Source organism: Penicillium psychrosexuale (assembly GCF_028828465.1).
Source record: "Penicillium psychrosexuale strain IBT 29551 chromosome Unknown utg000002l, whole genome shotgun sequence".
Taxonomy (NCBI): Eukaryota; Fungi; Ascomycota; class Eurotiomycetes; order Eurotiales; family Aspergillaceae; genus Penicillium; species Penicillium psychrosexuale.
The window spans coordinates 6,429,857-6,457,747 of record NW_026643187.1 but is presented as its reverse complement, the minus strand read 5'-3'; the positions used below and the strand labels follow the sequence as shown (position 1 = coordinate 6,457,747).

At 49.1% G+C, this 27,891-nt stretch overlaps 11 protein-coding genes across 11 annotated transcripts, besides 2 other annotated features; 8 read left to right on the top strand and 3 right to left on the bottom strand.

The window, feature by feature from the left end:
• Positions 1-330: 330 nt before the first annotated feature.
• Positions 331-2,198, top strand: N7518_003564 (cytochrome P450; the record flags this gene model as incomplete). The annotated part of the gene is made up of 4 exons (XM_057184491.1): positions 331-1,343; positions 1,420-1,696; positions 1,756-1,925; positions 1,994-2,198. 4 exons carry the CDS (start codon positions 331-333, stop codon positions 2,196-2,198), a joined length of 1,665 nt encoding a protein of 554 aa, XP_057045941.1.
• A 2,179-nt stretch (positions 2,199-4,377) lies between these two features.
• Positions 4,378-4,461: a sequence feature (Protein overlapping with rRNA (N7518_003563, KAJ5801495.1) was converted to a misc_feature.).
• Positions 4,462-4,872: 411 nt separating this feature from the next.
• Positions 4,873-5,463: a sequence feature (Protein overlapping with rRNA (N7518_003563, KAJ5801495.1) was converted to a misc_feature.).
• A 1,149-nt stretch (positions 5,464-6,612) lies between these two features.
• N7518_003562 (OPT family oligopeptide transporter) lies at positions 6,613-9,501 on the bottom strand (the record flags this gene model as incomplete). Its single annotated transcript, XM_057184489.1, has 13 exons — positions 6,613-7,239; positions 7,296-7,405; positions 7,465-7,661; positions 7,711-7,746; positions 7,802-7,917; positions 7,964-8,064; positions 8,114-8,231; positions 8,280-8,528; positions 8,588-8,712; positions 8,762-8,798; positions 8,848-8,921; positions 8,972-9,177; positions 9,233-9,501. 13 exons carry the CDS (start codon positions 9,499-9,501, stop codon positions 6,613-6,615), a joined length of 2,265 nt encoding a protein of 754 aa, XP_057045939.1.
• Positions 9,502-10,570: 1,069 nt separating this feature from the next.
• On the top strand, positions 10,571-12,365 carry N7518_003561 (M20 family metallopeptidase; the record flags this gene model as incomplete). The annotated part of the gene is made up of 3 exons (XM_057184488.1): positions 10,571-10,908; positions 10,960-12,161; positions 12,211-12,365. 3 exons carry the CDS (start codon positions 10,571-10,573, stop codon positions 12,363-12,365), a joined length of 1,695 nt encoding a protein of 564 aa, XP_057045938.1.
• Positions 12,366-12,853: 488 nt separating this feature from the next.
• N7518_003560 (uncharacterized protein) lies at positions 12,854-13,408 on the top strand (the record flags this gene model as incomplete). The annotated part of the gene is made up of 3 exons (XM_057184487.1): positions 12,854-12,962; positions 13,046-13,200; positions 13,274-13,408. The coding sequence occupies 3 exons, from the start codon at positions 12,854-12,856 to the stop codon at positions 13,406-13,408; spliced, it is 399 nt and encodes a 132-aa protein (XP_057045937.1).
• A 563-nt stretch (positions 13,409-13,971) lies between these two features.
• On the top strand, positions 13,972-15,966 carry N7518_003559 (inorganic phosphate transporter; the record flags this gene model as incomplete). The annotated part of the gene is made up of 6 exons (XM_057184486.1): positions 13,972-14,147; positions 14,202-14,629; positions 14,683-15,355; positions 15,409-15,495; positions 15,551-15,705; positions 15,761-15,966. The coding sequence occupies 6 exons, from the start codon at positions 13,972-13,974 to the stop codon at positions 15,964-15,966; spliced, it is 1,725 nt and encodes a 574-aa protein (XP_057045936.1).
• Positions 15,967-16,834: 868 nt separating this feature from the next.
• N7518_003558 (glyoxalase family protein) lies at positions 16,835-17,290 on the top strand (the record flags this gene model as incomplete). The annotated part of the gene is made up of 1 exon (XM_057184485.1): positions 16,835-17,290. The coding sequence occupies one exon, from the start codon at positions 16,835-16,837 to the stop codon at positions 17,288-17,290; it is 456 nt and encodes a 151-aa protein (XP_057045935.1).
• A 458-nt stretch (positions 17,291-17,748) lies between these two features.
• Positions 17,749-18,543, top strand: N7518_003557 (uncharacterized protein; the record flags this gene model as incomplete). The annotated part of the gene is made up of 1 exon (XM_057184484.1): positions 17,749-18,543. The coding sequence occupies one exon, from the start codon at positions 17,749-17,751 to the stop codon at positions 18,541-18,543; it is 795 nt and encodes a 264-aa protein (XP_057045934.1).
• Positions 18,544-19,115: 572 nt separating this feature from the next.
• N7518_003556 (putative GPI anchored glycoprotein) lies at positions 19,116-20,018 on the bottom strand (the record flags this gene model as incomplete). Its single annotated transcript, XM_057184483.1, has 3 exons — positions 19,116-19,644; positions 19,701-19,831; positions 19,899-20,018. 3 exons carry the CDS (start codon positions 20,016-20,018, stop codon positions 19,116-19,118), a joined length of 780 nt encoding a protein of 259 aa, XP_057045933.1.
• A 1,064-nt stretch (positions 20,019-21,082) lies between these two features.
• Positions 21,083-22,820, bottom strand: N7518_003555 (putative MFS transporter; the record flags this gene model as incomplete). Its single annotated transcript, XM_057184482.1, has 2 exons — positions 21,083-22,513; positions 22,569-22,820. 2 exons carry the CDS (start codon positions 22,818-22,820, stop codon positions 21,083-21,085), a joined length of 1,683 nt encoding a protein of 560 aa, XP_057045932.1.
• Positions 22,821-23,329: 509 nt separating this feature from the next.
• hrdA (E3 ubiquitin-protein ligase HRD1) lies at positions 23,330-25,787 on the top strand (the record flags this gene model as incomplete). Its single annotated transcript, XM_057184481.1, has 3 exons — positions 23,330-23,353; positions 23,411-23,515; positions 23,580-25,787. The coding sequence occupies 3 exons, from the start codon at positions 23,330-23,332 to the stop codon at positions 25,785-25,787; spliced, it is 2,337 nt and encodes a 778-aa protein (XP_057045931.1).
• Positions 25,788-26,603: 816 nt separating this feature from the next.
• Positions 26,604-27,803, top strand: N7518_003553 (DUF3431 domain-containing protein; the record flags this gene model as incomplete). The annotated part of the gene is made up of 1 exon (XM_057184480.1): positions 26,604-27,803. One exon carries the CDS (start codon positions 26,604-26,606, stop codon positions 27,801-27,803), a length of 1,200 nt encoding a protein of 399 aa, XP_057045930.1.
• Positions 27,804-27,891: the final 88 nt, after the last annotated feature.

The window sequence follows — 27,891 nt, the reverse complement described above, 5'->3', positions numbered from 1 at the left end:
GGATGCGGGTTCTCCTCTCACGAACTCCCGATGTGATCCCTCACCTTTGCATTTTCCACTAACCGCATTCGACTGGTGCAACTCTGCCTTTCTTTGTTCGTTTCTCTTTTTTTTTTGCCTCGGTTCAGTGCCCAATGACTATTTGAAATCATGAAAAAAAGGAGAAACATTTACCAAATCCCACTTCTATCCAGAAAACAAACCAAATGACCCTGAACTGAATATGGTTTCAAGGCAGTGCATGACCCTGTGGACCTCTATCACCTCTTTTACCTCAAATCTTATGTCTTGGGCAACCTCAGGTCCTGGCTTTTGGGGCACGGCTGCAGGATGCCTGGTAAGTTGCATCAACTCGTACTCCCAACCCTCGTTTGTTTCACGCAAGAAAAGAATCCCTACATCTCCCCGGGGAAACACAACAGCTTTGAGAAATGCCCTCTACAGGCGTTTTCAGAGAAACCAACGCTAATCAGCATTGAACAGCTCCTGCTCTGGGTCACCTACAGCATCATCTACACGTTTTGCTGGTCGCCCCTGCGCCACTTCCCCGGTCCAAAGCTATGGGCGATATCTCGCATCCCGTCGAATGTCTCCATTCTCCGTGGCCGTAATCACCTGGACATTCTGGCGCTGCACAAGCAGTACGGTCCCATCCTGCGCATTGGACCCAATGAATTGGCCTTCAACACAGCACAGGCCTTTCGTGATATCTATGGCGCCAGACCTGGCGGTTGCTTCCCCAAGAATCGGAGCCAATATGTAGCCCCGGCGAATGGGGTCGATCATTTGGTCTGTGCGGTCGATAATGCGACCCACGCAAGACAGAAACGGCTGCTAGCTCACGCCTTCTCTGAGAAGGCTTTGAGAGATCAAGAAGGTCTTATCACAGGCTATGTCGATACCTTGATCACCAAGCTGCGGTCACATATTCGGCAGGGGACCTCCATTGTCGATATCAAAAGTTGGATGAACTTTACCACTTTTGATATCACCGGTGACCTGATGTTCGGCGAGTCCTTCGACTGCCTGAAGGATAACCAGCTTCACCCGTGGATTAAGTTGATCTTCAGCTCCATGAAGGCTATTGCTTTTATTGGAGCTGCCAATCAGTTCCCCATGCTCAAGGGCTTCCTGGATTTATTCATTCCGCGGGAAGTCAAGCGCGTCGGCCAGGAACACTTTGATCTGAGTGCGCGCAAGGTCGACCGGCGCTTGGAGTCGAATATGGCCCGTCCGGACTTTATGTCTGCTATTCTCCAGCATGGACTGAGCGAGGAGAAGGGCCAGTATCGTGACAGCGAGCGTATTATGACTCGCGCTGAGATTCATTCTAATGGTTTTATGTGAGTGTTTTCATTGTCAAATGCTTTTACCTTTCTTCTCTTCTGTTTATATTGTGCTAACGCTAATCAATACCAGTCTCATCGTGGCAGGCAGCGAGACATCCGCAACCCTACTATCCGGTTGTATCTTCTACCTGTGTACAGCTCCACACGTCATGAGCCAACTCGTCGCCGAGATCCGCTCGACTTTCAAACAGGACAGTGATATGACCTTCCGCGCCGTCGAAGAATTGAAGTACATGACTGCTGTTATCGAGGAGTCGCTGCGTATCTACCCGCCCTTTGTGACAAGTCTGTCGCGCATTGTACCGCAAGGCGGAGCAGTCGTGAACGGACATTTCCTCCCTGAAGATGTATGTATACGCCTCACTTCAGTCTTTCACAGTTGTAGCCTTGTACTAATCCCGACCAGACAGCTGTGGCATGCCACCACTACGCTTCCTACCACTCCGAGTCCAACTTCGCCTTCCCGGATAAGTTCATGCCAGAGCGCTGGCTGGGATCCGATCCAATCTTTGCGAACGATAAGAAAGATGTCTTGCAGCCATTTAGTCTCGGTCCACGCGTCTGTCTTGGAAAACAGTACGTTTCTTCCCTGTATACACATTGGACCATCTCACTCAATGCTAACATATTCTCACCCTTAAAAGTCTAGCTAACTGCGAAATTCGACTCATCCTCTGCAAACTCCTCTACCACTTCGACATCGCCCTACGCCCAGAGAGTGCCAACTGGGCCGACCAGAGAGCCTACTTCCTGTGGGATAAGCCGGCGCTGATGGTCACGCTGAAGGACCGATTCCCTGACGCGGGTGTGTCGGGCTCCCAGGAGCCCATTATTTTGTTCTCGGAATGATAAAGATGGTTCGGGGTTGGAGTTTCAACGACTTCGTGATGCCTTTTTTGTTTTCTTTCGGGGTGTTTATTTAGCATCACTTGTCTATTTGCTCGCTTCTTTTGCGCTGGAGTTTGTGTTTAGTGGAGGTTACCTTTCTCATTCGCGTAAGACATTACTTCTGATTAGAGGTGGGCTCCGTTGCTTGATAATTGAAAATAAACCTCTAGTCTTTTGAATTGTGTTACTTCCAAGTATTGAGTTAAGTGTCTTTAGTCGGATTATCGATATACTGGTTTCATTAGAGCCAAAGTTATCTGAAAAGCGTTATATCAGGTGTCTACCTAGTGACTTCATAGACAATTGTTTGTGTTTGAGAGCGCATCTGCTTGATGCCTGATTTGTCCGGCTTCCACTAGCTATTTAAGTAGCTTCTGTTTGATTGCAGAGAAGCAGTCGTCCTTCCCTCCTCTTTACTTTCTTGTTAGGTTCTCATAGGAGATCGGAATATGTGACATATTTCTATATTTCTATATATTATAGAGACGAAAATTCTTCCACTGGTAGAATCTCAGAAGTGAGTTGATGAAACACCTTGAAATACGAACTGTCTTCACCATGAAAACTAACCGCCAGACCAAGGCCTTTTTGATAACACTGCGTCCTTCAAATATGTCACACCCAGTCGGTCCTCAGGGTGTTTTTAGTCCCCTCCTTCGGCTCTGCCACAACACCATCATTAGGCACAGAATCCTAAACTCCCAACCCAACCTGCAGCTGAATTTGGCTTTGGTAGGCTTCGTGGGGATATAGCTTAACGGCTCTGTCTGGCAGTTCTAATCGACCATGCTGTGACCATCAACGACAACGCGTTGCACCTGGTACATGATGACCAAAACTCACGCGGATACGAGGTTACATTACGGATCAACAGACATGCCGATAACATTCTCGAAGGACTGCATCAACCCTACGCACCTGTCAAATATCACAGGTTTCACCCAAGAAGCCAGGTGAAGTCCTACCAGCTCATAGACCCAGAAAAAGAATCACATACTAGGAAAGCCACCTCGTACGCTAGAACGCAGGAATATCCCCAGCGGTCCCGATTATCCATTCTACCCGCGAGTTTTTCATTGGGAAGGCACAGTGCACTCAAACACAGTTTCCGTAACGACTGTCAACTTAGTCAATGCAAACGACCGAACGACTGCTGAACATCACCTGTGGGGCAACTTGCGCTTCAAAGTTGCCCATTTGTATGGACATATGCTCAACAGAGCCTATGTTGGCTTGAAGGGATGTTTTCCATGACCGGGAAGCGAGATCGTGAGTTCCCAAATGAGAATTACTTACGTCGAGGTACACAGGGCTGACTGGAACTTGTATTTAGCGGTGATGGACTGCTCTAGCAGGCTCATCTTGCTGCAGATGATATTCTTGAGGGTATTAGGGAGATCCGGTTTTACAAAGAGCCCAAGCTGTGCGGGCGATGGTGTGGGGAAGAGACTCGAAGAATTACCCACCTGGAAAGGATGCCAAGGACTCGCAAGGTACATGTCGAACTACATGCCCTCAACAGAGATACCGTCTTCAACTCTTCCGCGGCCGTTGATTAGGAAGTTGTTGACTACAAATGATTCAATTGGAAAGTCTAGAGACACCGCTGCAATATGATAAATCAAAGCATGACTTAGCGATACACTCAAGGGGGTTGATGGTGTCGGGTTCGATGCCGACGATATCCCATACACAACTTACCTGAAGTCGAAAGGAGTTGTGTGGGATCCTACCCCTCCCTACACTAGGCAGTTGAATGGCGTTGCCGAGATCAAGAACCGTCACTTGGTTGAGCCCTTGGTAGCCATTATGACAGAGCATCAGCTCCCAAAAGATCTCTGGGGCTATCTTCTGGGGGGTGTTAATTACGCAATGAATCGCCTCTACGCCTCAAAGATTGGAATGTCGCCATATGAAGCTTTACATGGCAAGAAACCCGACTTGTCAAATCTCCGAGCGTTAGGATGCCAATGCTGGTTTCTGATTCCAAAGGAGAAGCGACAGACAATGTTGGATCCTCACATCATATGAATAGCTCCAGAATGAGACTACTCCGTACTCTATGAATGAGGTTCATGCTGCCCACATTCGTACAATCTCTGATCTTGCGGCAATTTCTACCCGACACATAGGGCATTCTATGACAGAGAAGGAACTACCAACGCAGCCCAATCCTCACAAGGACGAGGTAACAATCGCGGAGGAGGACGTGGAAGACGAGGAGGTAAGAGAGGTGGAAAAGGAGGCAACAGCGATACCTCCTTGACTCAAGATAGCAAATCTTCGAAGGACGAGTCGAACATGTCACGATTGGCACTTGAAGAACTCGTACCTTCCCGTTTGGGATCGTACCGTTGGTCGTTCCTTCTCGTTTGCACAGGCAATCGTACCTTCCTTCTGGGTTAAGCGAGGATAGGGCTTTGCCCCCGAAGGGGTATAAAGACCCATTTGTTGTTTTACGTTTTGTTTTCTTTTCTTTTCTTTCTCCATACTTGATATTCGTTTAGCAATGCACTTCTTCTGTTAAAGAGAACCTGGCACGTAACAGAACACATCCAACGAGCCTAGGAAAAAGAGAACCCTACGGAACCAACCTCCTCCCGGCAATGACATTCATGAATATGTGAAAGAAAAGAAGGACGGGCCACAAAAGGACGAGAGTGGAATATGCGCCTACTGCGGTTTCGGGCCTCATAAAGCCAAAGCCTGTTCCTACCTGGCAGAGGTGCCACCCACCCATTGGACCAGCAGCCCACACATCTGGAATTACTCCATCGCACTGCGCGAGGGAGAGAGTATGGCCATCACAGCGGCAGCTCACCCCTCGGATAGATTAAACAGCTGGTTACTCGAAACTGGGTCTGATAAAACACCTACTCACAGTTTTGAGGACTTCTACACGTACCAAGAAGACAGCCCAGACGTAGCGTACGCCTACCGAGACTACTCCGGCAACAGAGTTATGACACAGGGACACGGAGAGGTCCTGGTCAAGGCAGGTCTTGAAGATGGAACAACGTACACATTCCTTACAACCGGCTACTACAGTCCAAATTTGAAGCAAAAAAAGACAAAAACATACAACAGTGAGGATTCGCTGGTGGTCACCCACCCAACTACTAACTCACCGGCGTGTGGCTTGAGTACGGCTGAGCGGACGGGAAGCCCTATTTTCCACACCCTATGGTCGTATGTACTTGGCGTAGCACTGGAGGGGAACATATAATAGCTGAGAACTATAGACTATAGCCGTGGTATGGTAAGACGGCTTATATCTCATTGTCGCCATTGGGTCAGGTAACCTCTGCCCCTAGATGGTCATAGTGTCAGATAGATACATCAAGTACTCTCATGTCTCGTTAAGCTTCATTTCTAAAAAGTTATTAATAGCGGTCCACAACTGAGCCTACCTGCCTTCTGGTCCACAACGGGGCCTAAGATGAACATGCTATTGCTATACTGAGCAAACAAAAACAAAAACATACAACAGTGAGGATTCGCTGGTGGTCACCCACCCAACTACTAACTCACCGGCGTGTGGCTTAAGTACGGCTGAGCGGACGGGAAGCCCTGTTTTCCACACCCTATGGTCGTATGTACAAGATAGAAGACGAGAGGGAAATATAAAATATCGTAGGGTGATGAGAGAGGGTGAGTCAGGGTCTTGCAAATTGTTGGCATACAACACTACTGGCACAGTCGTCTAACCCAATTAGGATAGATATCTCTTGGCACACCATTTTAAATACGAGTGTCATTTATTACGGTATCGCCACCGTAAACCCCCAGCCTTCAAACCGTATCAGCCACTCTATGATCTGCTTTATAACTAGTTAATCAGCCCCATATTACCTAATCCCTCACCAAGTCCCGAGTCACCCGATCTGCCACTATTCAGAGATCATGAATCATGAACTACTACCATGATGCTATTCAGAGACCACCTTATCCGTCAAGATGAAGCTATTTTGAGATCAGCTGATCTGTTAAGAGAACCTTTCTCAATTGATTTATGATCAAAATTAAATCGTAGGTTTGTGCGGTATCTCGCTAATCTCTAGATTTCACCCTAACTCCTTCGTACAACTGAACCATAAAGAATTATAAATATCGGTCGCATTTAATTAATCAGATACTATCTGCGAGCTAGCATCAAAATGGCGTTTTCAGAATTGAATTATCTCCATTATTGGTGGTAATTAATTTGAATTACTTCATAGTGCTCGATCTCTGAATGGCTTCATATTTTGACTCAGGGCATGATCTGATAGATGCAGCTCAGCATTCACAGGCTCAGGGGGCTTTTTTAGGGAGCAAACTTTCAAGTAGTGAGCTGCCTGACTTCTTTTCTCTATACAAGTCACCATAATACTCCCTATCCCTTCAAGGCAAAGCATCTCTCAATACTATCAGCGTTGTTACCCCACCAATGAACCATCTTGGTCCCGGTTGTCCCGAAGAAGATAAAGATAAACAATAGATTCGCGTTAAACCCAGTGTCCAATGCCGCACCACTGATATAAGCCCACTTATTCCAGAAAACCCTCCTATAACGATAGAGAAAGAAGTTGGTAAAAGTGCCGACGAGAAAGGTTGTAAAAGGCCCGGTACTGAGATTACCATAGAAAACTGCTGCCGATGCGAAGAATATAGTCGTATTCCACAGATCGAAACGAGCGCGAGGGAATTTCTTGTGCAATAACCACATTACACCGGGGGCAAGTGCGCCTGCAAGGAAGCCCCAGAGGATGGGTCTGAAGAAGGCCGAAGCGAAGAGCTTACGGGGCCCAACGAGAGCATACTGGATGCCGGCTGTGTTGTACGATTGGAAATCTTGACCGGTCCACTGACCGAGGGGGTCTTTCTCCTTGCCGCTGACATAGTCGAATTTGGTGGCGATGACCCAGCGCATAACGCCATAGTTCACGGGCAGTGCAAGCATGTTGGCAATAATTTGGATTCCAATGACTTGGCGTGGAGGTAGGTGAAGGTAATGCCCAATCTGGAATCAATAATCAGTCTTCTATCACTCGTGAATGGCTGCGTAGATAATCTAACCTTTTGATCCTCTAGAACTGTACGAGCATCGTACCACACATTTCCGGAGATAATTCGATAAGCAAGTTGGCCCAAAGGATGCCGTGATGAACCCTTCGCATCGATCATATCTGTAGAGTAACCCAGTTAGTTGGAAGTAGGGTTGGGACATAAGCTCACGTCAACTTACATCCATAAACAAGCTCGTTGAAGTAGCCAACCTTTATTGAGAAGCCCGACATGGCATATACGAAGCTCATCGGTAACATTGATACTGCACCGAAACCCAATGCCACAAAGTACGTCCAGATAGGCATGTAGACTGTCTTGGAAACAACGACACCCAGAAGCATTAGGAATGGTATCAGAGTAAGCGCAACCCATTCCCTGTCATTCTTTTTAGTTATAATCGTAAACAAGAACGAGAGGATCTTACCACTTCGTCATACCGGGATACCGTTGGATGATGCGACTAAAAATGGTCAATAACAGTATTGCTATATGGAATAAGCACCAGGCGTAAATACCTCAATCTATCCTGGTGATAAGCTCCGGACTGCTTTCTGGCTTTCCACATTCGGTATATCTTTGGGCCTAGAAACAGACCGCACCAAGCGAAAGACGACATATACGAGGCCACCCACTGCGATGTCAGTAAAAGAAGGGATGTAACAATGCGGAATTCTTACCATGAACATCTGCCACGTATACTGAGCTCCAGAGTAGGCAAGGCCTACTTCATCGTATTTTGTCTCGTTAAAGTGTTGCATGCCGTTGGAATCAAGGTAGACTTGAAGAGCATCAGCATACGTCCCGAAATGCCATAGCGAGATACCCACTTAGATCATTGAACGGATAGGTTGTCCCATTCTTCATGAATACCCCGTTGGACATGATGTTAAAAGTCGGTGACCCCCAAAGGTTCCCGAAATACGCAATAGGAATCAGAATCCAACACTAGAACAGATCAGAGGATAACCTTTCGACACAGACTTTTTAACTTACTGTCAAGACAAATGCCAAGAAGATAATCACTTGTACGCTGTAGGGATACGTGATAACCACCGAAGTGATGTTGGACCAATCAAGGGTTATGTTTAGCAATCCCATGCCACCGCGCCCAGCTCCGATAAAGTTGACAGTGTGATTGCGACTAGCAAACCAGCATAGGGGAGCCAGAGATGCTACAAAGGGAAAGAGGTATTCCGGTAGGAATTGCCAAACAAATGTAGCCAAGAGTAATATCCAAAATACCTGACAATATTCAATTAGCTGTTTCAAAGGAATGTAATCATGACTGAGAGGATACATACCTTAACCTGCTCCCGCGCTCTTTTCTGGTCAGGTCTGTTTTTGGCATCCATGCTTCGGTATAGAGTCACTTGTTGCAAGGACAGAGGAAATATGAATTCGGGATCATCGATCAGGACTCCGCGAACTAGATAGGTCAGTTTTAATTCAGTAACAGATACCATGAAAGTACCTACCCATTGCAGCAAATGCAAAACCAAGCAAGGAACAACCCTGATCTTAAATTAGCAAGTTATTTTTGTCTGTCGAGGTTTGAGCCTACCCATCCAAAGAATAAGGCAACTGCCGGGTTCATAGTGATATTGTAGTATAAGGCAGCATTTGTAGGCAGAAAGGCTTTTGAGATCAGTAATGCTGGCATATCAAGCGATATTTGGATTACTTACTAGCCCATTGACCCTGACTTCCAGCATTGGCGGCAATGCCAACAATTGCGTGCTCCTTGTTCGACCAAGGGCCCGGGTTTAAAGAGAACGAAAATCTTCCCAGCGGCACCCTATAGGCAGGTAGTACACGTGCCATGAACTGACCGAGGGGGTTAGACGCTAGAATGACAAAGAATACTGGAAACGGAGCGTATGTCGTTCGAAAGCTAGTAGGTTGTAAGCTAAAGCGTTTGCTGTCAATTCTGCGCCAGCGAAACTCACTAGGATAATTGAGAAACAATGCTGCCGATTGCGCAAAATAGTCCTGATAGAATAATCGAGCGGAAGGTCAAGACTGGAAGTTCTGGGTCGTCCTCGAAACCAACGACCGTCCGCACCAGCTCGGGTATGTTCTTGAATTCAGCGGAATCAAAGTCATATTGCGACTCGTCGAAAGAGTCAACTTCTTCTTTATCAATTGAGGCGAGATTTTTGATCTCTATGGGCTGAACACTTTCAGTAGGGAGCTCCTGTGGTTCTTTTCCTGTCATGTTGGCTTGAGAATTGCTCTCTGAAAGGATGCAGCTGCTGAGGTCAATCGTTTCCTACTTAAGTCTTACTCGTCCGAGTATTTCCAAGACTTTTGCGGTAATAAATGGAAATTGTGCAATGCTTGGCCCAGATTAGAACAACATTAGAGAGGGTCGTAGATAGGAAACCATCCGCTCTGTACATAAGATGGTCTTCTAGCTAGGTGAAGCACATCCACCTTTTCCGGGGGTTTACCCGAACAGGAAAGATGTGCCATAGCGGACATTTATAAGCCGTTCGCGATAATTTACGAGCATGTTGTAACCTAGGGACAAATACAGCCAATATTTTGACTGCTAGACAGGGCTGGGGGATTTCACAATGACAAATGGACATGTAGGGCGGAAGATAGCAGATCCTTTCAATCTAAGTTTGGAGAGTTTTATGCTTGGCTCGTCTTGGCCATCTCTATCTATCAGGCTTTACCTATTACTGTCGTTCTGATTGTAGATGGTGGATATGGCATAAGAATGGGGTCAAAGTTGCAATGAGGGGAAGCCGAGTTCGGCCTCGCAAGAGCTGATCAAAGGTACCTACTTCACTCCGCACTTTATCTTAGGCTTCATCCTTCATCATAATGATATAGGATTTATGAGTTGCTAATGTGCCAAACTTTACCCACTCTATTCATAAGAAAAGGTATCTTCTTTAAATACACAAAAATATAATATTCGGTTCAAACGAGAGAAAAGCGCCAAGGATGTTAAAGCGGAAAATAGTTGAGACCATATATGATATGATAACGCCATGGCTGGAGGATATTAGCTGCTTCCTATCTACTTCGAGAGAGGAGAAAGCTGCCTCGACATCGAAACCGGGCTTAGCATGAAATCCATGCATGTCGTAAGCTGTTGGTGATATGTCATCATCGAGTACATTGTAAAAGTTGCTCATTTTTACTTCGCAGCGTTTCCCTTCTTTAAAAGGCCCCGTTTAGTCAAAGTCTTGTGATTTCGCTCTTCATTTTCATTATCTATCTATCAATTGACATCGTGAAAGTGGGTTGATCCCGGAAATTCACCTAAAAACATGGGGTGCCTCCGCTTGATGGTCCTGGCAAATGCCCTTACTGGTGCTTCGGCTTTCGTGCTGCCCTTTATTGGCCAGACTTCTATGGCAGCTGGGAATCCGGGTTCTGATTTCATATGCGATCTACCCCCTATTCTTGATCCTGCCAATGATGGGTTGCCGTCGGCAGTGAGCTTGTTCTCGTCAGATGAGGCGTTGAAAAGACAGGTACAACGTCATCAGGCCATTGTGCAGGTTCCGTCGGTTTCCTACGACGATCTAGGCGAAATCGGCGAGGATGAGCGATGGCTTCCGTTTCACAAGCTTTTCCCTGTTCTTCAAAAGTCGTATCCCACAGTGTAAGCTAGAAGTCCATCATGGAAACTGTCCTCACAGCTGATCACTTCAAGTCATAAGCGTGGAAAGCTAGAGAAAATCAATACCTTCGGGTTGCTTTACACATTTGAAGGCTCGGATCCAACTCTGAAGCCAACCCTCCTTACCGCCCATCAGGATGTGGTTCCCGTGGCCGATCCATCCACATGGACTTATCCACCTTTTGAAGCTCATTTTGACGGTGAATATATCTGGGGTCGGGGTTCATCCGATGATAAGAACAGTCTCACAGCCATCTTCTCGGCCCTAGAAGGCCTTCTGTCCGAGTCTGATTGGAAACCTAGACGAACTCTCATCCTCGCATTCGGATTTGATGAGGAAGTTGGTCTCAACCAAGGTGCTGCACGGATCAGTGAGGTACTCAAGGAGAGATATGGTGACGACAGTTTTGCTGTTATTCTTGACGAGGGCGGTTTAGGCTCGACACCTCTTGATGACAATACCATATATGTCCACCCTGCAATCACCGAAAAGGGCCATTCCAATCTCTTCTTCGAGCTTCATGCCAAGGGTGGCCATAGTTCGGTCCCCTTACCACATACGGGAATCGGCATCATTTCTGAGATTGTTGTTGCGCTCGAGGCTAATCCGTACCAGCCTCAAATCATCAAGGACAGCCCCATTCACAAACGTCTGATCTGTCAAGCGCGATATTCTCCCAACACCCAGCCCAAGATCGAAGAGCTACTGCGAAACAATGACTTTGATGGACTTGCCGTTCAATTCGCCAGCACTAGCCCGTTGAACCGGTTCGTTGTTCAAACCTCACAGGCTATTGATCTAATCAAGGGCGGGGTGAAAATCAATGCCATGCCGGAGGTCGTTACCCTGGCTGTCAACTATCGCGTTGCACACCATGAAAAGCCGGTACAGGTGCAACACAAGGCTATTCAAGTGATTGCGGATGTAGTTGAGAAGTATGGTCTTCAGGTGGATGCATTCAAAGGCGACAAAGAATATCAGGATTATGTCGCAGAGCTTTATCCCGGTGATATGCTACATCACAGCGATCTAAAACGTCATGATGAAGTTGACTACAACGGCACTCTTATCATCAGAGCCACAAAAGCCGAAGCCGCACCGGTGTCTCCGGTTAGTGGTCCTGTTTGGGATGTTTTCTCGGGGACAATCCGACACGTCTTTGCAACAGAAGATAAGACAGTCGTACCAGTCGGAGACGTCATGACCGGTAATACCGATACTAGACATTATCTCAGTAAGTCTCCCTCTGGGTAGTCACGTATACATACTGACGGTATTATCAGGCCTTTCCCGCAGTGTATTTAGGTGGACCCCATCGATCAGCCGGGGACTGGACAATATTCACACTGTCGATGAGCATGTGAGTATCTTTGACCACTTGAGCGCCGTTAAGTTCTACTATGACTTCATTCGCAACTTCGACATTGCAGATGTATAAGGATATGGCAACGTTGCTATAAGTAGAAGGAAGCGAGTTCATCAACGTGAAATTCAAGGTGCTCGGCGATAACGGAAGGTCGCAATGACACTGGAATTGGGAAGACGACTCATCTTATAGCACCCAACTGGGCGAGGTGAAAAGGGAGGGGACTTTCAAGGTTAGATTTAGTTTCTTCTAGAGCCCTTTATCTGTGCCACAACATGGCCAATAGGATATTCCTTCCTCGAGTGGAATACTGTTTGCTGCATCCTCGGGAGAGTTAATATTGGAGTCTGTGCGTGCATTCTTTAATCAAGGTTATTAATAGTAGGACGTTGCTATCTATGCGACGCACGGCATGGATTCATGCATAGGCTAAAGTCCGAGTCCGAGTCATTTGCGTGGCCAATATATATAGCCACTCGGGTAGCCTGATAGCCTGAAGCTGTTGAAAAGCCATCAAGCAATCAAGAAGGCAAATTCGGTGCTGAACCTATATATTAACAATGGCGCACGTGCATGCAAATGCGCAGCCCACTGGGGCGGACGCGGAACAAATGAGACTGCCTTATCTCCTAAACCGAAAGGGACAGTTGGTCGAGATCCGGCCGAAAGGTAATTGGCACTTTGAATTCCCGTGTGATGTCAACACTATACTCAGGGGAGATGGATGGGCTAACAGAAATTCATTGGAGCAGGATCGCTCGTCATCATGACAGGTCCAAATGCAACGGAGACTCGGAGGAGGCAGCACGCTGACGCACAAAAGTCTCAACGGGATCGGATGAAAGTAGCGCTGGGTCAAATAGAGCGGATAATGAGGATGGGAGGCGCGGGAACGAAAGGCACCAAGGTATGGAGGCAACTGACACAGCCAATCTCCTGACATGACAGACCAATGTGCTCACTCGAACTTGCTTGGCCAGGCAGAACTGCTTGAGACGGCGGTGGAGTACATCCAATACCTCCAGAAACAGGTCGAGGAACTGAGAGAGCTGGGTTACGGTGGCCACGCGACAACCGAGGTCGATGTCCAGAGGTGCGCCAGATGTCAGGATTAGATTCAGAGCTCAATGTCAATAATTTGATCAGTCGGCCAATAAGAACGTTGAATTCAAGCACGATGTGGTTAATATCAGGCTGCGAGGCTTATGTAAGGTGCCTACATGGCGTGGGCTCTGTCCTGCCAAGGGCCAAGGCAGATTATAGTGCCAGTCGGAAGAAGGACATTCGCAAAGAGCACCTCGTGTTTCTGCACCGTCCCGAGGATTTAGCCCGATATTTAGCGAGGTCATGGGCAAGGTAGTCTGAAGCTTTACACATGGGGTGGACACGTTCTCGTATGTCATGGTAGGATTCGTCGGCGGAGGCCCGTCTTGGCAAGTGCACGGACACTGGAGGAGTTTCTTGGCGGCGCGGCGGGCCTGGGCAGCTTGGCATCCTGGATGGTTGCACCACTGCACCTACAGCGCAAGGGCTGTTATGTCCTGGCCTGGATTGGAACTGGTACATATAAAGATCCAATCCGGATCATCCTGCTAATTTCCTTTTTATCTCGTCAGCCCCCAGAGTCCTTCTAGAACCCTTCAGAAAGGACAGCTGCTGCTCTCTGTCAACCGTCAAGATGGTTCTTCAGCAGTACGATTACATCTTTGCCATTGGCACAATATTCGCGTTCCTCGATGCATGGAACATCGGCGCCAATGATTGCGCCAACTCCTGGTCGACGTCTGTTTCGTCGCGTTCGCTAAAGCACTGGCAAGCCATGATCCTCGGATCTATCATGGAGTTTGCTGGAGCGTAAGTTTATGACCTGCTTTCCACTTCCTGGCTTCGTACTCACCTTTCTTCCAGTGTTGGTGTAGGAAACAGTGTTTCTGATACTATCCGTACCAAGATCGTCAAGATCGATGCCTTCGCCGACAACGCCCCCCTCCTCATGCTTGGAATGTGCTGCGCTGTGGTTGCCTCCTCTCTATATCTTACCTTCTGTACTAAGATCGGTCTTCCTGTTTCGACAACCCACTCTATTCTCGGTGGTATCCTTGGGATGGGTATCGCGCTTATCGGTGCTGATGATATTATCTGGTGGGGAGGTGATATCAACTCCGGTGTTGTCCAGGTGTTCCTTGCCTGGGTGATTGCACCTATCTTATCTGGTGTTGCTGGTGCGCTTATCTTTTTGATCACCAAGTATGGTATCCTACTGCGGAAGAATCCCGCCCTCAGGGCGTTATACACCATTCCATTCTACTTCCTCTTGACGACCGGCCTCCTTACCAGTATGTTCCCTCAAAACTCTGGTCTCTATGTATCGGCTACTAAGAAAACACAGTGCTCATTGTCTGGAAGGGTGGCAGCAGCAGAATTAACCTCGAAGGCCGTGAGATAGCCGGAACTGTTATTGGTGTTGGTGTCGGCATGGCTCTTCTCTCGGCCCTCTTCCTTTGCCCCTGGATCTACCGCAGGGTCATTATGGGTGACTGGCAGCTCAAGCCCTGGGATCTGATCTACGGCCCTCTTCTCTTCCGCCGTGGGGAAGTTCCTGCACCTCCTGACCATGTTGAGACCGTCCGTAACTACTATCGCGGCCACAAGACCCTAGAGGAACTGCAAGCTGAGCGTTCCACTGATGTGGAAAAAAGCCACAGCAACAACAGTGAGCCTGGGTCCCCCGATCTCAAGGCAGAGCCCCAGGTCACTGCCAACTCGGATAACGGGACACAATCCGTGGATCCCGATGTCATTAACATTTGTGGTCCTCGTCCCGAGGGAGCATGGTATAGTGGTCCTGTCCTTTTCTGGCTGATGAAGAAGGCCTTCCTCAACGGTGTCGAGCAAGACATTGTTAGCGCCCAGAAAAGCGATAGCAAACTCGCTGGCGATCTCGAGAAGACCCATGCCCATGCTGATCACTATGATAACGAAGCGGAGTACATGTTCTCTTTCCTTCAGATCCTGACAGCCTGTACTGCTTCTTTCACCCACGGTGCGAACGACGTGGCAAAGTTAGTTTTCCCATTTCATACCTACTATCGACTCATGCACTAACTGTTCCCAGTGCTGTCGGTCCCTACGCAACCATCTACGCTATATGGAGAACTGGTGCCCTTGAAGGCGCTAAGACCGAAGTCCCCATCTGGATCCTGTAAGTTTCATTCCTCCAATTTAAGGAAGCTCCCGTGCTAACTCACATTCTCCAGTGTCTTTGGTGGTGCCGCTATCTCCATCGGTATCTGGACATACGGTTATCACATCATGCGCAACTTGGGTAACCGTCTTACCCTGCACTCTCCCTCTCGTGGGTTCGCTATGGAGCTCGGTGCTGCCATTGCTGTCATTATTGCCACCAGGCTGAGTATGTCCCTTTTATCTATTCCCAAATCATCACCACGCTAACATGACACTTGCAGAGCTCCCCGTCTCTACCACCCAGTGTATTACGGGCGCTACCGTCGGTGTTGGGCTTTGCAACGGCACTTGGCGAACGATCAACTGGCGGATGGTTGCCTGGATCTACATGGGTTGGATTATTACACTTCCCTGCGCCGGTATCATCGCTGGCTGTTTGACCGGGATTATCGTGAACGCGCCTCGTTGGGGTATGTCCGGCGTCTGATTTGGCTGGCTTTAGAAGCTTTCCTTGTTTGGTCGTCTTCGCTCCCTGCTGGGTTTTTCGATTTCGCCTCTCTCTGTTGTTGGTGTTAATCCATTAGCTAGAATATTTAATTATTTAAGACAGCACATTCACTTGTTTGGGTGTCAACGCATGATGTGGCGAGTGTAAGTGTTATGACGTCGCGGTATATACAGACAAAGTTGAACCCCGGAACATATCTAGCAGTGCCATGAACCTCATCCCCTACAACTCTGTATCAGCTACAAATCGGATATTATATCCTCCCACAACAATACCGACCATTCTGTCTCGTCGAACCCAAATTTCGCAATCCAATATTTCTGATCGGGACTTCTAACTGATATCTGTACCTGTCTGTCTATGCAGGAAATGCCCAGCTGAGCTTGCGGCTAAACTTTATTACTTGTGGCGTCCACTTATATGGACATGAAATACGAGATGCCGTAACATGACCTACTAAATGAGGTTCTTCTCACTGGATCTTCTGCTACAGATCCGTCTTATGGGTTCTAGATGTGACAAAGAAGAGAGTGGCAAGAGAATTATGATGATTTGTTGGAAGCCAGATATCTCATCCAACTTTGCAACCTCTCTAGTCGTTCATATCTTCTGACAAGTGTTGTGGAAGGGTTTCTAGCGCAAGTTCTTCCTGTCTAATGATAATCAATCCATGGAATAGTTTGAGAAAAACAGGTTTTGGTACACTTCGCCGCCGCGCGCTTAGGTGAGGATAACAATACATGTCCTAGATATTTGTCTCATCCGAAGTACATTTTGTGGTTATAAAAAGACGCCACTGCACCTGAATGTGAAATATCTTTCAATAGTTTTGAATCTAACATTCACCATGTATCAAGAAGTAATCACCACCGCAGTTGGATTACTGGACAGTATTGCAACCCCTATCAGTACGATCGCAAACAACCTTGAAGCCAATAGACTCGACAGGATAAGCTTCCAAAAATACCTTTGGGACTACGCTGATCGCGCTGCGCTTGATGGCGAACTCATCCACGCCGCGAGGCAAAACTTTCGATGCGCCAACCGTGCCCTGTTTCTAGCTCAGGCCCATATGGAGTTGATATGCTGGCTGGCAGATAACAACTACACTATCTCGTCGACGTCCGTTAAATGGTACAGTTGGAAGAAGATCCTCGGGAAATACCGCCTGCCCTTACTAGTCTCGTCGCAAACGTCCCGTTTAAAAAACCATCTGCGGGAGATCAAGAAGGCAGCAGATCAATTATATACAGACCTTGAAGACAACATGGTCAGTCCCGTCTCATTGGTCTTTTGGACGTGACCTAACTTCGGAAAGATCGCAATCGTGCCGGATTCTAAATACCGCAAAGTCCGGGGTCCGCCAGTCGAATATCCACCAGAAGGTGAGTATATATTTTCTCTGAATAATGAAACCTCTGATCTCTGACATTTCTCTTATGATAGAAATTGAAGATATTATTCACCAAGGAAGCCTTGCCCACGAGAAATTATCCGAGTGATCAAAGAGCTCGCGGAGCTTCACGGTTAACTTTCTACCCTTGAAGGCTTCACTAGACCATTTGAATCGCAGGAGAGGGCATTTTCACCATTTATGGAAGAGCTATTCAAACCCACCGAGTAAAGATGCAGCTCAGAAACAAGAGGTCGGTGAGGTAAGAATGACTCGGTGACTGATCACCAAGAAGCTTCGATGAGACAGAACTGGTCTTTTCCTCGGAACCACACATCAGTTTCTCTTCGCCTGTTGTCGAAAGGATTATGGACCTAACTGATCTTGACCTTGCCTGCTTCGATGTGGAATGTGCGGTGGAAACGATCGGATCCTCAGCCTACGCCATCCTGTCTATTCTGGCCCGTCTCCAGAGTGCCCCGGATCTGGTAACGGAATATGCAAAGTTCACCAACGTGCCACCAGACATAGCAGAGCTGGTTCTCTCCAATGAATACCGCCAGCTTTACGACCGACACACCCGGTGCCTGATCGTTACCATACCGGGCCGACCCCACGATGCCCTCGTGGGTGAGCTCCATTTAGTAATGGCTGTCTCTCTTGCGAACATGCGAAGAACGGAATGGTCGCTCACAACTGCACGGGTGGAAGGAGACATTTGCGCCAAAGAACCAGATGGATCATGGATCCCCCGAGAACTTCCTCCGGGTCGAAGCGAAAAGTGGCCCACGGTTATTCTGGAAGTCGGAGTCTCTGAGGCGAAAAAGAAACTGCGAGCGGATGCCGACTGGTGGCTGGCGAACTCTGAGGGACAAGTGCATGTGGTGATCACTATAGCGGTCAGTCGGACTGTGCCTGAGGTCACGTTTGAGACCGTTGTGCTTGAGCAGCCGCCTACATATATCATGGGTCAGCGTCGATACGTGACAGAGGTCCGTCAGTCAATTGTGGTCTTCCGGCCACCCGGTGGACCGATTACCGCGGTGCCTGATATCTCACCACTCATCATTACCTTGCAAGAGGTGCCGGAGACCGACCCGGTGATTCCTATTCCCTCCCTCGAGAGTATTGCGAGTGCCGCATGGCGTTGGCAAGAACTTTGAGTTTGTTTTGTCTTTTTCGTATTTTTACTGTTCTTAATTTTAATCTCTTTTCTCTTATATCAATATGACTGGGTGAAAACTCACTATTGTGTGTCTTTGCCTTTTTGCTTCGAAGTCCTACGTAAAATGAAGTGATCTTGCTCGTTTGTTTATTGCATCCGGTGGCGTACTTACCAGGGACCGTGCTCGGTGGAGTACCTAATGCATTCCCAAAAATGAGATACATTGAGGCGTATGTGGATATCTTCCAGGAGTGGATTATATCCACAGGGGCTACCAGTCCGGGGCGTGAAAGAGGCAACAAAGAAAAGTCTCGGAAATCAAAGGAAAGGTATATTCAACAGCTGAAGATACAAGTGTAAAAAAGAGACGCTAGATCGTAGTCTGTCGTGGAGAAAGGTATAAAACATTAAAGAATAAGAGATGGACACATATAGGTGGAGTATACAGGAATACATCCGTAAGAAGTAACATCGGAAACCCCGGAATTAATAAATCGACAAGCGCAAAACTTGTCTTCCACAACCAAAAGCCCACACAAGACGGAAACTTAGATAGATTCCGTGTCGAGCTTACGCGAAAGCGCAGGCCAGAGCCAAGAAGGCACCACCAACAGTCCAGACGCTGCCTGCCAGTTGGCCAGCGGCGTTGAAGGCAGTAGAGGAAGCGGCGGGAGCACTTCCGCTGGCAGCGGCGCTGGTGGACGCGACCACAAGAGGGGTGGAGGAGGCCACAGGGGCAGACGAAATGAGTGCCGAGGAGGGCTTCTTGGTGGTCGAGATGACCAGGGTCGGCGAGGATGTGATCGTCGGAGTGGAGGTGGAGCTCACCTCGGTCGTGCTGGTGCTGATTTCCGAGCTGGTGCTGGTGGGGGTAGGGGTGGAAGTGCTAGTGCTAGTGCTAGTGCTAGTGCTAGTGCTGGTGCTAGTGGGGGTCTGGGTTGGGGTGGAGGTCGACGTCGGGGTCGGAGTGGCGGAGATAGTGACTGGCATCCAGTTCAGATCTTCTTGGGCCAGAGTTCCCGACGGGGTCACGGTGCCGGCGGAAGCCTGGCAGGAGGCATAAGTGGTGCCCGCAATGTTGCAGGAAACAGTTCCAAGGCTGGTGTTTGATATCAGAATCCGTTTCTTACGAGGAAAGTCTGTGCCGGTACTTACGTTCCCTGGAGGTCGATGTTCTGCAGCTGCATGGAGGTCGGGGCAGCAATTGCGGTCATGCCCTCGCCGGCAATACCACAGGCCGCAGCGGTCTTAGGGCAGGTGATCTTGTAGGTAGTCGCATCTCCATTCTGTGGATGGTTAGTCAAGGTGCTCGGACAAAGAGCACGTTGATCGCGCAACTGAATCGGTACGTACGGATTCAATAATGCTAGCCTCGAGATCCTGGCCCTTAAAGCCGGGCAGCAGGAGGGTTGCGGTGTTACCCGCGGCAGTGGCGGTAGCGCCAGCCAACAAAGCGACGGTGTAGAAACGCATGTTGGAAATGGATTGGTGGTTAACCGGTGTTTATATTGAAAATTGGTGATAATCAAGATGTTGAAATCGCACAAAGAATGAGAGTACGAGGTACTTGAAGTAGATCAACAATTGCTCAAAACGAAGGACTGGATTTTAACGAAAGACTGTCGGACGACGAAAGAGTGAATGACGGACTGTTTGAGTCTGAAGGTGTGAAAGAGGAAGAAGTGTTAGAGAGAGAGACATTGGGGGTTAGGCGCATAATTAATTGACTTTGGCCATGTAACATAGCGCCGTCGCGACGAGTTTGGCATGGCGGGATTGGCCGACAGTGCAGTCCAAGCGGACGCCAACACGAACCCCAGGGGTTCCCGAGGCCGGTGGTGTTTAGAAAAAGGGGGGGCATTTCCATATTCGACCTTGCAACCTTGGGAAGATCCAACCTTAGACGTCCAAGTGCCTCCGAAGGTTTGCGGTTTAAAATTAGAGGCGTTTTTAGCGGAAAGTTTACTGTAGGACTAGTCTCATTCAGGACTAGCGTCCGAATTGACCCCTGGTTCAGGTTGCCTCTTTGGGAAGGTTGTTTGATGCTCTTCATATTAATTCGAGACTAGCGGGATGAGATCAACATGAGCTGGGAAACTTCAAGGTCTACACGGAGGAGTAGGTTGTACATAAGAAAACTCGACTCCTTTGAAGTGAATGGTATACAAAGTACATGTTTACTGTTCAAAATGCTTACATACTTGTCGCCATTATCTTTGTAATTTCCCCGTCAGCCACTAACTAGCGTGTACTTACGCCCGATGAAAAAGCCCGTGCCTGATTTCATGAACGCGCAACGCCATGAATGCCGAGTTAATTAATCTTCTGAACCGTTTTTTCAGTCAAATAGTTTAATTTGCTTTTCTCCGCTGACACTGCAAACCACGTGTACGCTCTCTTCCAGCCGGGCAATGCCGATAATTCAACCTTGGGCCGTTTCCCTGCTGAGAATGAAATTATATTCACAGCCAGTTCAACAAGATCCTGCACCACCATGACAATTTTATAAAATTAAAAACAAATGAAAGCGAAATTGATCAAGTCCTTCCGGGCCAGGAGCCGAAGTGATTGATGGCCCCACACACGATTCCTATGACAAGCAGCACGCCATTGAAGCCCGCCATAATATAGAATGGTGTTCCCGCTGACAGGATGTCAAATAACAGTCCACCCACTTTGGTCAAGAGCAAGATGCCTGCTCCACCATATAGCGAATAGACTCCTGCGATGGAGCCTTTGAGGAGGGACAGATGCTCAAATCTGCGGTTGGCCGACCCGGGAAGAAGAGCCTGGCCTTCATCAGGCTCTGTGTCATTCTCGTCCCCGCGGACACGACGCTCCTCATGTATTTTTCTCAATGTTTCATTGTCGATGCTAACCCGCAAGATACCGTTACTCAACACAGCCAAGCTGCAGACAATTGCTCCGATCTGGCTGATTCCAAGCAGAGCCATCACAACGAACACACCCGGATTGCCGTCGGGTCTTTCGAACAGAGGGTTTGGGAGCATGGCAAAGATTATATAGCCGATTATTCCCACTAATGCTGCGAAAAGAAGGGGGAAATTGTATCGTCGTGATTTGTCTGTCAGGTACCCAAATGCTGGGGCTGCAATCAATGCCACCAATTGGGACACCCCGGTCAGTATGGATGCGACGATGTATGCACGTGGGCAAGCTTTCTTGATATCCCCTAAGCCCGACCCAGGAACCGGTTCACGTTCCTCGTCGCAGAGGCCCGATGCGCGGTAATAGTGATTGACGGCCAGGGGAATGAACAATGATATCCCCACAGAAGAGGCTCGAGCCACGAAGCCTCCGACGTAGCCCAGTCCAATGCTACGGTTTCGGAATCCCAATGTGAGGGCAGTTGTCAACTGCTTCCAGCATGACAATCTTGGGCCATGGATATACAGGTCATCGTCATCATCTTCGTCATCGTCCGACTCGTGAGAGGTTTTCCACAGTGCACTCCAACTTTTGCCCTGTTCTCCTGGAAGATCGCGAAGGCCAATGAAGCATACTAGACAGATAATCAGGGATATGGCAGCAACCAGATAATAGCTGCGTTGGATGGCCTGCGATGGCGATAATCCCATCTTCTCAAACCGAGCTGCAAGTGGCAGGAAAACAACCAGTGCCACGAGCGCACCACAGCCAGCACACATACCAACAAACCCGGAGAGTCGCGCAGACGGCGATGCCCTGAAAGCATCAACATCTACGGAATGACCATTCCTGGCACACTCCGGTGTGATGGTCAACTCTGAAGACATAGATGCGCGATATTTCTGGGCATTAAAGGCTGAACCAGTGACAGTTGGCAAAACTGCAGTGACCATGGTCGATACCGCTGAGCCACCGATACTAAAGAGCAACCTTCCCAAGAGAAGCTGAGGGTAGACATTCGTGGCTTGCACAAAAACGACTAGCGCAACTGCTACAATAGCATAGCCTGCCGTACATACCTATCTAGCGTCAATATCATTGAATTATCCTAATATGGGCCAGTAGCAAGCTTACATGGCGGACTCCGATTCGATCCGAGAGGACACCCCAAAGTGGGCAGGCAACCAGCGCAAGAAGTTCGTCTGCGAATCCTAGAGTTCCGACAGCATCTCCGACTCCATTCTGGAGCCCTATCAGATCCGTTACGACGAAGGAGATGGATGAATTGATGTAAACTAGGAAGGCGATGGAGAAGGGGCACACCGCCAAGAGGTAAGTTAGTGTTTGGCTGCGCGAGGCAGTGAACAATGCCGGTGATGAGGCCATCACCCCAGATAATTCATTTATTATAGGATTCAGAGATGACGATATCTCTCTGTTCGATGCAAATGACGAGGACAACGGTGTCACAATGGTTGCTTCTTCCAAGGGCGGGCAATGTGGGACGTCACATGACGGATATGATCAGATAAACATCGAAGATCGACGGACATGTCCTGACGTTTAAAGTGAGTCTAATAGTTTGAATTCAACAAAACATATTAAACTATACATGATTCCCAAATATATACTCCACTATAGTGAAATTGAATCTACTCATGTGTTAAGTAAAGGTATGTATAGATCTGAGTGGCAGCACGTGCTGGTAGCTGACGTAAGATGCGGAGAGGCGTCCACGGGTTATTCTGGAAAGCTGTCCAGATCAAGCTACTACTACTCCTCCCAAGTAAACGGCATTCACTTCGTTTCTCCGCCAAATGCTACCTTGAGACGCCCACCTTTTTTATCCTTCCTTTGGTCCACGACCTTCGGCTTGTCCGATCCAGTCGATAGCCATGAGACTGGCCGCTTATGCTGGGGTAAGTACCGCAGCTGATGGGGAAGACAACCCGCTAACCTTGGAACCCCGTTTACAGGCCTCAGTGGTCCTAGCCGCTGGTGTGTTTCTAAAAGCTCTTCATCAGAGGTCCAATTTCTATTCGGCATGCGTCTATCTCTCTCAGAGTAGTGCGAATCTTATGGTGAGTTGTCCAGTTTGGCTTATCGCGCTTGGCCATAGTCCCTAACTCATTATACTATCTCCAGATCCTCACGAATTTATGCCTTCTCGTCACCGGCTTTATCCTATTCTGGCTTCAGCGACTTCTTTACGGACGCTTGCGACCAATCGAGACCGAACAACTATACGAGCGGGCCTGGTTCGCCGTCACAGAGACATGTCTGGCTATGACCATCTTCCGAGGCGAACTTGGAGGCTGGTTTCTGGTCATGTTCATTTCGCTGCTGGTCGGCAAGGTCTGGGGATGGATTGGCGAAGGCCGCGTTGAGTTCCTAGAGCAACAGCCGCCGGCTAATCCCCGGTTGTTCCACACTCGACTGGCGCTATCTCTCGTGCTGACGGTGTCGTTCAACTTCTTCATGTTACGGTACTGTGTGCACACTGTAATTACGCAGGCACGGCCGGATATGATGGTGATGTTTGGATTCGAATTCGCCATCTTGCTGATCCTCTCGACCTCCACCCTCCTGCGATACGTTATCGCGTTGACCGAAATCTCCATAACCCGCCAGCAAATAAAGGCCAAGATCCAGGAACGTCGGGATGAGATCCGTGTTGCGCGTGTCGAAGCGATTCGAGAACATGCTCGCGCGGGAGCTACCTCCCCTCCTGACAATCTGCCCGACGAAAACGATGTCAATGAGTTGGAGATCGACGTGCCCGGGTGGGAGGAGAAGGGTCGTTGGATCTTCTACCTAGATCTTTTGACCGATTTGTTGAAACTCCTGATTTATTTGAGCTTCTTTGGTATCCTGCTCACTTTCTACGGCCTCCCCATCCACATTCTGCGGGACGTTGTTGTGACCATCCGCTCATTTGCGCGTCGCATTATGGACTTCATGTGTTACAGAAACGCGACAAGGGATATGCATCAGAGGTATCCGGATGCAACAGCAGAGGAAATCTCCCGGGAAGATGTCTGTATCATCTGCCGTGAGGAAATGATTCCGGCGCAACCGGCGGCTGATGCGGCTGGAGAGCCTGCACCACAACGTGTTCCTGACCGTCTACGTCCAAAGAAGCTCCCATGTGGCCATATCCTGCACTTTTCGTGCCTCCGAAGCTGGCTTGAGAGGCAACAAAACTGCCCGACATGCCGACGTCCTGTTATAATGCCACAGCGAACTCAGGGAGCTGCCGGGGTTGCAGACAACAACGCGCGCGGAGGTCAGAATGGTGGTATTCGGCCAGGCCAACAAGGTGCGGATGCACAACCACGTGCTCGGGTCTATCAGTTTGGACCCTTCCGCATCGGCTTTGGAGCTGTGCGTGGAGATTTATTCAACAATCTTCACCAAGGTAACGCGCCGCGGGCAAACCCCCCTGCGAATGCCCCCGGAGGACAAATTGGGTTTGGATTTGGATTCGGGCGCCGTCCCCAAGCCCCCACCCCCGCCCCACAAGCTGCGGCTGGGGCATCTATCGCTGCTGAAATCAATGATCAGTTGCTGCACATCGAGCACCGGCTGAACCAAGAGATTGCCACCCTTCGAGCTGCTACAGAGCATCTAAATCACGTGCGCCAGCTTCGGGGGGAACTAGAGCGGTTGCTTGCTCAAGCAAGGGCTGTTAACCGACCAGCTGCCGGTCAACCTGGAGCCGGCCAACCGGCTCCACCTCCAAACATACCCCCAGCATCTTCTTTATTCACAACGAGCCACCAGTATGGCGCAAACCCGGGCACTGATGTTCTAAACTCTGGAGACCCTCGTCTACCGGAAGGGCTCACTCTTCCCCCTGGTTGGACCCTCCTTCCTCTCCAGCGTATGGATAATAGTGCCGGCGGTGTGGAACAAACAGTACAACCTACTCCTACCACTACAGTGACATCCCCAGCTGCTCCAGCCGTGGCTACCGCTGTAACCTCTCAAGTCTCTACATTCCCCGTTCCTGCTCAGGACCAAACGAGTAGGAGCGTCGGGTTAAATGCGCACGGCACCGTCAATGCTGAAACCCATCCCGTAAATGGGGCCCCTAGTCCACCGGTATTGCAACCAAGACCCACCGTGCCCTCGGTGGAACATCGTGCAGAATCCCCGTCTCAAGAATGGACCGACGTTGCTCCTAGAGGGTCCTTTGACGCCAGGCCAGCTTCCTCTATTCCTACTACATGGGGTACCAATGAGGAATCTGCAAGTAGTGCTTCTGGTCAAGCCGAGACTCAACCCGAATCCACATCCAACGGCAAGCGCCGGACCGCATCAGTTGAGGAAACTCCCGATGAAGAAGCTTGATCCCGGACTCCTTTTGATAATCTCCTCCTTGTGTATTTTTCTCTCTTCGGGTTCTGCCCGGCCCTCTCCATTCCCCGGTTCTTTACACCAGCGTTTCTGCATGGCGTTGTTCGCGAGCAAAAGATCATACCCGGATTTCTTTTCACGATTTTTATACCACGGTTTAATCTCATGGTATTTGCTCTCAATGATTACTTTGGTCAAATGAAGATGTGCATATGCAAGTGAAAATTGGATTAGGAGAGTATAGCGTAGAGAGGTAGATCTACCTATGGTTTCCACGGCATAGCCGATTCAAGCCGCGTAGCTGAATTCTTGGAGAGATCGTCATGCTGCTTCCCGTGTTAGATGAATTCATATGACGATTAATATTTTATGACATTTGCATTGCTTCATTATGACTGATATTCACCGTATTAATTAGTCAATGGTCTTCTCTTATATAACTAACTATTCTATATGAAGTTCCCTATGCTATAAATCGCAGCGAAAGAAGCTTCGTCATGACGGCGACTCCACTTGCGTCTGATTTGCCCAGAGCCCAGCAGCCTCCCCGGCCAGGGTGACCCCAGTCCCTTGAATCTAGATCGGGTCACTTTTCCTTCACCTCCTTACAATCTCGGGGCAATGTTACACTAAGCTATGTAAGGCATTGTTTCCCGTCTGCTCCATTCCAAGCTTTCTGCATTCCGTACCTTGCGATATCCATCCTCTCACCCTGTGCACGCGACACAGTGGCATACAGTGACATTACAGCTAACCATCATCTCGTGCAACAGATAATAATCCCGTGTACGCTTCGTCAACCCTCCGTCCATGCTTCTCCCACGGCGAGCGGTCTTCTTTCTCGGCGTCTGCTTTTTCCTCGCCTTCTTCTTCACAACCCGAAGCCTCTCACGACCATGGCGTGACGTACCCCAAGTCATCGGCCTGGGCGACCTGGTCTCATCATCCAATACAACAGGAGCCTGGAACACGACCCGCAGCCACACAAGCAAGAATCTCTATGCCCCTCTCCCGGACTTCATCTCCGGCATCCCAAAGCCCTCGGGCTACAATTACTCCAAGGTGATGGTTGTGACCCGAACCAAAGGGGAAGACACCAGCTGGATTGCCGAGGAACTGCCAGATTGGGACCACGCCATCTATGTCGCAGATGACCCCAAAGCACCACTCCACCCGCCCAAGAACAAAGGCCACGAGGTCATGATCTACCTCACCTACATCGTCGACCACTACGACCAGCTCCCAGACGTGGCGGTGTTCATGCACTCACACCAATTCGCCTGGCACAATGATAACCTCTTTGCCGGAGACGCGGCGCAGCTCCTCCGCCGCCTCAATCTGAACCGTGTCATCCGCGAGGGCTACATGAATACTCGCTGCGGGTTCGGCCCGGGCTGTCCGGCCTGGATGCACCCCGGTGCTCTCGAGGAAGACGAGTCGAAGCAGGAGGAGATCATGCTGGCCCGTGCGTGGGGGGAGCTATTCCCCGACCAGGAGATCCCGTCTGTGCTGGCGCAGCCGTGCTGTGCGCAATTCGCCGTGTCCCGCGATCGCATCCGCTCCATTCCGCGGGCCCGGTTTGTGTTCTATCGCGATTGGCTGCTGTCGACGGATCTGAGTGATTATATCGCTGGTCGAATCTGGGAGTATCTGTGGCAGTTTATCTTCACCGGACAGCCTGTTCTCTGCGTTGAGGAGAATGTGTGTCTGTGTGACGGGTATGGGTTTTGTTTCGGCGGAAACGAGGAATGGAATAATTACCGAGAAGCCGAAGCGAAGAGGAATGAGATCCAGCAGGAATTGGATAATTGGATGTGGTTGTCCGACATTGGGTTTGCTGATGAATCGGATGACTCTGACGGCGAGAAGGGCAATGTCCTCGTCAGCCAACTTCAGGAGAAGCAGCAGGAGATTATTGGCATTCTAACTGCTGCTATGGAGCGTGGCCAGAACCCCCAGTACCGTGCCCAGGAGGCTGGTCGTCCTTGGAAAGAGGGGGATGGGTTCTAAGCTGTCTTGACTGGATCAAGTGCTGCTTTCTTTGAATCTTCTTCTTTTTATCCTGCGATTGCAAAAGTTTATGTGGGCCAATGATCTA